We start from the raw sequence: 9788 nt of genomic DNA, 5'->3' as shown, positions 1-9788 counted from the left end.
GCAGTCCTCTTAGGATCACCACGCTTCTTGGTGGAAATGCTTTTTCTCTTGCTGTTGGAGAAATAGGTCAAACGGAACAGTCTGACTCTTCAATCTACAATTTACCCGTGAAGAAACCGTTTGTCATATTGGCAAGCTGACCAACTTGCACAGGACTTCTTTTCACCGAGCTTGAAGCAAGAAATTCTTGTTTGCGTGTTTGAATCTTCCCCCCAAAGTTGGACCGCGCATGGGTCTTGTTTGCTCGCCATGGTGGATTCCCTGGTAGACTCACGGGAACTCCAGCGTTGTGCTGCTTGTACAGGGCAAGGATATACTCATTGTCCCACAACCCGGGCGGTGATGCCTGCGTGAATGCTGCCATGGCTTGTTCGAGGGTGAAGTGCAAAACCTTCGATTGAGTTCACCAAGAGACTCGTCGCTCACGGCGTTTACCTCGATCAGGAAACTCACGATGTAGTAGCCTGAGCGATTCAGGCCATGAGTGCAGTGGACGGCGATGTACTTGTCCGGCTTTCTTGCTGTGAATGCCTAGGAAACACGTTTGAGATACGCTTGCACGGGAGTTTTCTTTCATACCTTCACCAGATTCATGAAGGCAACCACATTCTTTCTATTTGGGATAACCCCATGGCCGCACTCTCTGATTTTGATCACCTCCACCCCCCTCATAGAGAACTCTCTCCTGCAACAAGTCAAACTTCAGCTCAAGGAAGCAGGCGAAGAGCAGCCAGAAATATCCTTCGTTCTTGGACATATGTCCACTTACCCGTCATAATATCTATCACTGAATGTAAGATCCACGACTAGTCCCAGATCCCGATTCTGAGCCCTCAGCATCTCAAGGCAATCCGCGGGGGTGAACCTGCCGTCATCGAACTCACGAGCGCTACAAAAAGAACAGCTGCGGTCGCACTTGTCCGCAGGATTCATCCTGTAGTCTGCACAAAGGGGGACCTGTCGCACGTGCAGTCTGTATGGGGCCATCCCGCAATGGATCACAACGAATTACCTTCATTGAAAACATCTTGCTACCTCCAACCGGCTCTCCAAATTTGCTAGCAGCGATGCACATCAGTCTCTTGAGAACATATCGGTGATGTATACCGGCACATATCCCAACCAGCTGGAACTTTTCGATTTCTCAGGTCACTTCTCCTATTCGATCGAAATCCTCGCTCTGCAAGAAATTCGCCAAGGGATCATCGGGCGACAAGGGGGAAGAGTTATGTACCAAGCCTCTTCTTGACAACGCGGACTGGCGTCCCCTGGCCCAATCTTTTCCCCCTATGTTGATCATGGCTGTCTGAATACTCAGGCCTTTGCCGTTTCAAAGACTGGTCCGCGGCCGTGGTTGATTTTTCTCTTATCCCAAATGAAGGTTGAGAGTTCTCGAGCGTTTTTGTTGGGAACATAAGGGATTTGTAGTCGGAATCAGATTTCATCACGGCATTCTCTTCTGATACTTGCAAGATCAGCAAAAGATGTAAGCTTAGTATGATAAACTTCGTCAAGAGCATTTTATCTCCTTGCAGCAGCATTCTGTATCTATCGTGGTAGTGAGACACGACGATGGCGGTCTTGATCAGCAGTGAGTTCTTGGTTTGCTGAATATTTCATCTGCTCCAAGTTCAGTTACAAGATTCAATTGTAATCACCGCCCGAGACAACCAGAACAATAATTGGAAGAAACGCTTCAGAAGAAACACTTCAAGCGGGAAGGAGGCACATGATAGAGGATTTGAGCAAGAGGGTTGAAATCTGAAGGTATTCGATGAAAGATTTGGGAAAGGGGAAAGGTTCATAAACATGAATGGAGGTGGTCGAGATTCAAAGAAGAATGTAAAGATGTAGGGAAAAGCAGGGACGAGGGAGATAGAACAGGGAAGAACGTGCAGAGGAGGGAAGAACACGTAGGGGAGGGGGAGATCACTTTAAGGGAGTAAGAGCGGAAGGGTAGACGCAACGGGAAGTGGTGAGATTTTCGAGAGAAGGGGCAGAAGGAGCGAGAGGAGAAGGAGCAGAGGTACGACAGAGATGAAGTTATCAAGGAGAGGAGAGGTCAGAGGAGAGGAGGAGGAGCCATGGGAGCATCGTCAGGTGTTGCGCGCTGGGCAGGGGGGCAGGGTCCAGCATGACCGGACGGATTTCGCTGGGTAGGGAGATTTGAAATTTGGGGGTAGGGGTGGTGCGTCCAGACTCATAAGTGAAAGCGACACGGTGGTCCACCAGGAAATTCGGAGATGGACAGGAAGTGAAGGGAACGGAAGGGAAGGGAAGGGAGAAGGGAAGGTGCGATAGAGGAGGGAGAAGAGGAAAGGATGGAACTGATGTTCGAAGAGATGAGAGGAGTGATGTGGTGGAAAGGAAGAGACGGGAGAAGCGAGGGAAGAACCAGGTCGTCAGTGGGATCTGGACAGGAGGACTTTGACAATAAGTATGGAGGAGGAGAAGCAAAGGGCAAAGTGATATTCGAAGCAATGAAGCACAAGATGAGATAAGACGAACTTGCCAATCCATTGAAGAGACGGCCAGAAGAACAAACTCGAGGTTCTCTCAGGGGCAGAAGTTTGTGGCACGTCCTTGTTAGACGGAATTGGAAGTTTACAACGAGGATGATGAACGCTCTAACAGCCCTCTTGTTACAGGGATGCAGAGGTTGCACCTAGTCACGGATGAAGGCTTCATGCGAATGTGTTGTCTGTTGGATCGTTGCTTCGTAAATGATCTTTCTCCTCAGGGCATGTGCTAGTTTGTTGGTCCAAGTTTGCATCGTGAGAAACCTCTGGCACTTGAGTTCTTGTTGAAGTTTGTACTGCAGATCGCCGTGGGATATCACATACATGCAGTCCGGGAGGTCTACGAGGTGATCCGTGGTGGTGGGAGGAGGCATGCTGCTGACGGCGGAGAGTTCAGGATGCCTTTGAATGGCTGAAGCTTCAGGTCCTTAGGACCGCACATAGATACGCATGGTATGGCCCTGAGCTTTCTCTCCTTGTATCATCGTCACCTGCTCATGCGTTATGGCGCAGGTGGAGCGTCCTGGGGCTGCTGAGTTCGTCCTGCTGTCTGATACAGGTGGGAGAAGTGAGATAAGGTCGCGTATGAGACTGGGATGGCAGGTGCTGTTGAATGCGATGTCGCTGGGGTGTGCTGGATTCAACACGTGAGCCATCATCCAGATTCTCCTGCCTTGCCCTGACAACCCTTCAGTGCCCTTGGACCTCTCCGGCCCCACCTGCTCGCTTCCACGGTCATCGCCCAGTCCTTCGCCTGGTACATCAACTTTCCGATCCCTCATCAGAGATTCACGACCATGGTTGCCTCCCTGATCTCGATCGTCGTCACTATGAGCCCAGAAATCTTGTACCTAGGAGCCAAGATGACTCGCTCTCAGCAGAAGGATGGAGAGGTAAAGGAGCGCGGGGAGCGCGACGGGACAGGTGCCACGGTCGTCGTGCATTTCAAGCCGAAGGCTATGGGATGTATCAGTTGCGCCAACACCGTCCGTGGAGTGTTTGATAGCATAGAAGGCATCGTGACGGACGATGTCTCAGTTGAGAAAGCCACGGCTACCCTGTATGTCAAAGACAAGTTCGAGGGCGTCAAACTTGTGACAGAAGCGGCTCAGAAAGTCACAGCAGCCGGATTTCCCACAGAGATCATTTCATTCGAAAACGACAACGCTCCTGCCGAGGACAAGCATGTCAACGGCGAGAGTGCGAAGGAGCAGGACAAGGCTTCTACACCGAAAGCAAGTGCGTCTCCCGTCATGTAGACTCCTCTGTTCTTACCTTCACGCAGCTGCCTCCTTGCTCGACTGGCTGCAGTGCCTCTCTGCCGGACTGCTGGGCAGCAGCTGCTGCCTCCTCCAGCTCGGCGCGAACCTCCTGGCAACGTTGAACATCGCTCACATCGGATGCACGGGGATGAACAAGATCCTCGGCCCTTACAGGACACAGATCAGGTTCCTGACCATCACCTGGCTATCCTTGCAGTGGGTCCTGGCGCTGAGACGGGGCTGGAACCGCTCGCGCCTGATGCTCTTCACGTTGGTGTTTGTCGGTATGTGCTGTGAGATGGCTGTCCTCCTCCCCTTGTAACGCCCTCCCTCGCAGTCCTCACGTTCCTCCCGGAGCTCCTAGTCCTCTCCGGTGGGCCCCCACTCGCCCCGCCAGGGGAGAACCTGGAGATCATCGCGCTCAAGGTTGAGGGCATGGGATGCGAAGCTTGTCAAACCCACGTCAAGGGTGTGATCGACAGGTGAAGCACACGCGGACGGTCGTACTCCCTCCTCCTAAGCTGCTCGCAGCTTTCCAGGCGTTGTTGCCAGCTGGGTAGACTTCCGCAGTCAGTATGCAGAGCTCCATGTGGCCAAGGACTGGGGAGGAGACAGAGGATTCAATGTCACCCAAGTGCTTGTCAGGCTTGACTTTGACGGGTACCAGCGTGTTGGTGTATGCAAGTGAGGGGGGGAATGAGCCTGTCTGCCAGGTACAATGGAACTCTGCTCTCTAGAAATGTAGCATCCAAAAGCTTGCAGCAGCCTGCAGGAGCAGAACCTGTGAAGCAAGAGCTGTAAATCAATCTTCTACCCGTCTAGCGACGACAAGTGTATAAAAGCAACTTCACTGCTAGATTGGATTGCAACCATTCCTGATTCGTGAATGATTGAAATCCCAGAGTCTCGGAGTCCGGTCTGCCCCGGCGCTGGGAAGTCAGGCGCGGACTTGTCCCCGTTGAAGTCTAGTCACAAGACACGGGCCAAATGGCAGCCCAGGCCCGGGGCCTGGCAACCTCCGGGGCTGCAGCCTACAGGCTAGGCCCTGCTATGCTGAGTCAAGTTCAGATGGTTCACGTTTGAATTGCCCACTGTTCCACACGCCTTGCACGCCTTGCAAGAGAGCAACCCGCCTCAGCGGAGGACTGGTGGGGATGCGAGGGAAATGGTGGATCATGGTGGCGGTGTGGACGATGGCGATGGCGATGGGGGAGAAGCGCAGAGGGAAGAAGCCGCCAGGGGAGAAGAAGAAGATGGCAAGAGGACAGTCGTCTTCGCCTTGCCCAGTAGGGAAGAAGCCATCGCTCGAAGAGCTGATGGTTGCCGGGAACAAGTACTTTGGGAACGATTATCAAGTGTCCGAGAGCTGCTACATGAGAGCGATAGAGTTGTACCCCGATTCATCACTTGCCTTGTACAACTATGGGCTCACTCAGATGAACCAACATCGGCATGATGAAGCCCTTCGCTTCTTCAAAGACGCCATCAAGCTTGTTCCGACATATTCTGAAGCTTACTTTGGCGTTGGAAGCACTCTGTACGACTCAGCAAAGGGGAACAAGAAAGTTCTGGCAGACGCTGTACAAGAGCTGCAAATTTCCGTCAAGCTCAATCCTACTTTCGTCGCTGCCTACAACCAGGTCTGCTGATGAGACATCACCCCCCTGCTTGAATTGACTGCATGTAAGTTGGGGAACGCATACTCCGGATTGCAAAAGATCAACAAGGCAGAAGATGCATACAAGGTGAGGAGAGTGTCATGCGTTCTGCTGTGCTGAGATGATCGTGTAGATGGTGGTGAAGTTGAGTCCATCTGCCCCTGAAGGGCATGCTAACTTGGCTCGAATGCTGCAAGCGAGGTAGAGACGTCGGAGTATTTCCTGTCTTCTCTTGACTGTCGGTGGGTGCAGAGGAGACACGTCGTCAGGGGTCAAGGCCATACAGAAAGCAATCTCCTCCAGCCCCGTGCAGAACCCGTCGCTCTACCATGAGCTTGCAAACGCCTACAAGAACTCAGGGAATATCAAGATGGCTCAGAGGGCGATTCGGGTACTCCTTGACAGGCTGAAGGAGCGTCATGAGTGACTCTGCCTGCTACTCAGACGGGGATCAGGCTCGCTCCTCACCAGGCATCCTTCCACTACTTCCTCGGCGAGCTGCTTGCGGGAACGGTTTACTCGGAGGAAAAAGACATTCCCGGTGCTATGGTCCATCTTGCCAAGGCGATTCGGCTAGATCGAAGGCACGCGCTATCATGATGGATCGCTGGTGCTCTGATCGTGCGCTGGCAGGATGGCGGAGGCTTACATGAGCCTTGGGATGATCTTCTGGGGGCAGGGGCAGCTAGTGCGCGCTCGCAACCTTCTCTCAGCTGGCCTCAAAGTAGGAGGGGGAGGGAGAGGAGGGCAGGACCGCTGACGGGTGCCGACGTCAGGAGCGATCGTTCTCGGAAGGGCAGGCAAACCTTGGGATCGTTCTGTCCGACCTTGGAGACTACAAGGCTGCCGTCGTCGCCTTCAAGGAGTCCATGAAGCTGAACCCGCTGCTGGCCGAAGCGCCAAAGTGATGCTGAGGAGGTGGCTAGTTGTCAGCTGGGGAGTGACGGCCGTCGGCCAGGTGCCTCGGGGACACTTACAAGCATCTGAACCGGTGGGATGAAGCGATCAAGATGTACAAGAAGGCTCTGGTGAGAAACCGCCCTCCCCCAGGCCATGAGCGTCTCACACTGTGCTGGCAGTCCATCCGCCCGACGTACTGGGAAGCGCTGAACGACCTGGTCCATGCTCTACAGTAAGATCTTTCTTCTACGCCCTCCCTCCTCACTTGGGTCTCTGCAGACACACATGCAAGTGGGACGAGTGGTCCACCCAGTTCGCCAAGCTGCAGAAGCAGCTAGCACGTGAGCTGGAGTCGGGGGGTCAGCCGCTCTTCGTGAAGCCGTTCCATGCTCTTGTCTATCCCCTCAGCGTCGACCAGATGTTACTGGTGGCTAGGTAGAGGGAGGAGGGAGGAGGGAGGAGGGAGGAGAGAGGAGGGAGGAGAGAGGGGGGAGGAGGAGCAGGGAGAGCGACGAAGGAGAAGGCTGAGATGGAGCAGGTCATATGCGGCAAGGGCGATCAGGTTGACAAGAAGCCTTCTGCCGAAGCCGATGAAAACGACGATAGCGCTGACGAGCAAGAAGAAGCTGCGGGTGGGTGCTGCTGCTGCTACTCCACAGGAGCTGAGCTCGTCCCAGGTCGGGTGGGTGTCCTCGAACATCGGCGACCACTCCCTTTCCCACCTCATGAGCAGCGTCTTCAGCAGCCACGGCCAGAAGGTCTGCAAGTTTCTTGTTGGTCGAGGAGGAATTGATGGACAAGGAAAGGGAGGAGGAGGAGGGAGATGACCATGAGAGTCAGGAAGAGGAGCAGAGGGAGGAGGGGAGGAAGAGGAGAGGAGCGTGTCCTGGTGGTTGCAAACGAGGGTCTGAGCTTGCCTGCATCAGATCGAAGCATTTGTCTTCGCTCTCAATGGGGATAATGACCCGGGAGATCCAATATGGCGGAACAAGGTCAGGAGCTGTTGAGTCCTTCCCCTCCTCCCTGGGTTTTCCTGTTCCTCGTCCCCCTTTCTGCTACTCAACTCCGTCTCTCTCCTGTCCCCTCGTTAGCCCTGATGTCTTGCTTCATTTCTCTTCACTCGTTCTTTCTTCTACTTCATCATCGTCATCGTCATCGTCATCATCTCCGTCATCATCTCCTCTCTCCCGCCCCCCCCCCCCCCCCTTTTGACATCTGCTCGGGAGATTCGAGGCGCCATGGGCAAGTCGCACTTCATCGACATCTCGTCTGTCTCAGGCGATTTTTCTCCTCCTTGGAGGTCGAGCGTTGAAAGATGCAGTCAGGAGTACAAGGAGCGAAGGTGGTCAACAAGAAGAAAATCCACGTGCTGATCGATCTGGTCGGCTACACTGGAGGGGGGGAACGGGCCAACGAGGTCTTTGCGTCCAAGGTTGGAGATGAATGCCTGCTTTTAGAAATGTGTTGTCTTGAACCCTCTCCTCTCCTCTCCTCTCCTCTCCTCTCCTCTCCTCTCCCCTCCCCTCCTCTCCTCTCCTCTCCTCTCCTCTCCCCTCCTCTCCTCTCCCCTCCTCTCCTCTCCTCTCCTCTCCTCTCCTCTCCCTTCCCTCCCTTTTGCTTGGTTCAGCTCTTTTCCTGTACTTTGTTTTCTTCTGTTTGGCTTTGTATGATCACTTCATGTCGATTGTAAAATCGATTTCTCCTTTTACTCGTTCGCTTTCCTTCCAGCCGAGTGAATTGCAAACGTCCTACATGGGTATACCTTTCTCCTTCCCCCTCCTCCCCTCTTTTCCACCCTTTCCATCCTTTCCTAACCCTCATGGTCCACCACCACCACCACCATCACCTTCTCTCTCCCACCTCCGCCACTATAACAGTATACTGCTCCTCCTCTTTCTGCATCCCTGCCTCCTCCTCTCCCTCCTTTTCTTCTCCTTCTTCTGCCTCCTTGCCTCTTCCTGCTCCTCCTCTTCTCATCCTCTCTTCAGGGTTCTGCGCGAGCACCGGGGCGCCGTACATGCAGCACATGATCGCCGACCGAGTCGTTGCTCCTCCGGACTTTCAGTCTCACTTCAGCGAGAAACTTCTCCTGCTCCCGCACAGCTACTTCTGCAATGACCACCGGCAGCAGCCCAGCTGGGCAGATATCCCCAGCTCCAGGGTGAGCAGGAAGAACTTTGCGGAGCTTCCGGCCCATGGGATCCTGCTGGCCTGCTTCAACCAGCTGTACAAGGTGATGATGCGAGATGAGGAGGAGGAGGAGGAGGAGGAGGAGGAGGAGGAGGAGGAGCTGACTTGTTTCAGATCGATCCTCTCGTCTTTCAGACTTGGATGAAAATCCTCAAGCAACATCCTCATGCCTTGCTCTGGCTCCTCGAGTTTCCTCCGGTTGCTGTGGAGAATATCCGCAAAGAGGCCATTGCCCGCGGGGTCAGTCTGCGAGGAGGAGGAGGAGGAAGGGGAGGAGGAGGAGGAGGACACTGAGAATGAAGGAGGGGAGATGATGATGAGGAGGGGGAAATTGAGAGATTATGACAGACAGCAGAGAGGGCGGGAAGGGGATGGAAAAGGGATGGAGCAGGAGGGCTGATAAGTTGTGCAGGTCAGCAGCGATCGTCTCGTTTTCGGAAAGACCCTTCCTAAGAGAGAATATCTTGAGCGAGGAGCGCTTGCTGACCTTTTCCTGGTACCAATCCTCCTCCCCCGTCTCCAACTCCTGCTCCTGCTCTTGCTCCTGCTCCTGCTCATCCTGCTCATCCTCAATCTCTGCCTTCTCGTCCCCCCCACCCTTCCACGTTTCCAGCCTCCCCCCCCCCCTTGCTTCACCTTCTCTCTCTTCGTGCCACCGCCCTGCCCCCTCCCCTTCTTCTGCTGCTCTTGTGACGGAGAGCAGGATACGCCTCTAGTCAACGCGCACACATCTGCGACGGACATCCTGTGGGCTGGCGTTCCGATGCTCACGTTGTCACGAGAAAGCATGATCTCCCGCGTCGCCGCCTCCCTCTGCCTCGCTGGTCTGCCCCTCCTCTCCTCGTCCTCGTCCTTCTTCCCCTCTGCTGCTCTTCCTTCCTCCTCAATCTCTCATGCACCCCTTTCAAACTCCTTTCCCCCTCCACTCTCACTCTCCTCCTGCTCCTCCTGCTCCTCCTCCTGACTATGCGAGCAGCGGGAAGGCCTGAGATGGTCGCCATCAATCTAGAGGAGTACGAGCAGGTGGCGTCAGCGCTGGTGGGGCAGGAGAGCAGGAGGAGTGAGAGATTGGAGAGGCTGAGAGGGCAGACGGAACTTGCAAGACAGGTTTCTCCGCTCTTCGACACCAACCTCTGGGTCAGGCACCTCGACGTTTCTCTTGAGCTCTCCTGGGACAGCCACCTGGCGGGCAACGGGAAAGAATTTCATGTTATCGTTAAACCTAGCAAGTAATACACATGGCCCTGCCAACTTCTCCT

At 54.4% G+C, this 9788-nt stretch overlaps 3 protein-coding genes across 3 annotated transcripts; 2 read left to right on the top strand and 1 right to left on the bottom strand.

The window, feature by feature from the left end:
• Positions 1-280: 280 nt before the first annotated feature.
• GUITHDRAFT_45804 (hypothetical protein) lies at positions 281-864 on the bottom strand (the record flags this gene model as incomplete). Its single annotated transcript, XM_005835252.1, has 4 exons — positions 281-391; positions 436-531; positions 580-685; positions 770-864. Coding segments are annotated over 4 exons (408 nt in total), but the record flags the coding sequence as incomplete, so codon positions are not given.
• Positions 865-2723: 1859 nt separating this feature from the next.
• On the top strand, positions 2724-4469 carry GUITHDRAFT_105935 (hypothetical protein; the record flags this gene model as incomplete). Its single annotated transcript, XM_005835251.1, has 9 exons — positions 2724-2774; positions 2822-2866; positions 2917-2972; positions 3033-3078; positions 3123-3166; positions 3214-3758; positions 3805-4065; positions 4119-4263; positions 4313-4469. The coding sequence occupies 9 exons, from the start codon at positions 2724-2726 to the stop codon at positions 4467-4469; spliced, it is 1350 nt and encodes a 449-aa protein (XP_005835308.1).
• Positions 4470-4935: 466 nt separating this feature from the next.
• On the top strand, positions 4936-9762 carry GUITHDRAFT_105934 (hypothetical protein; the record flags this gene model as incomplete). The annotated part of the gene is made up of 20 exons (XM_005835250.1): positions 4936-5421; positions 5470-5526; positions 5573-5640; positions 5692-5862; positions 6073-6163; positions 6216-6343; positions 6398-6467; positions 6519-6571; positions 6619-6774; positions 6878-6971; positions 7017-7097; positions 7266-7331; positions 7661-7771; positions 8068-8095; positions 8328-8572; positions 8644-8769; positions 8942-9025; positions 9233-9353; positions 9506-9567; positions 9619-9762. The coding sequence occupies 20 exons, from the start codon at positions 4936-4938 to the stop codon at positions 9760-9762; spliced, it is 2442 nt and encodes an 813-aa protein (XP_005835307.1).
• Between the last annotated feature and the right edge of the window lie 26 nt (positions 9763-9788).

Source organism: Guillardia theta, assembly GCF_000315625.1.
Source record: "Guillardia theta CCMP2712 unplaced genomic scaffold GUITHscaffold_22, whole genome shotgun sequence".
Taxonomy (NCBI): Eukaryota; class Cryptophyceae; order Pyrenomonadales; family Geminigeraceae; genus Guillardia; species Guillardia theta.
Note: the sequence above shows the minus strand (reverse complement) of the source record. Positions and strands in the feature narration are given on the sequence as shown.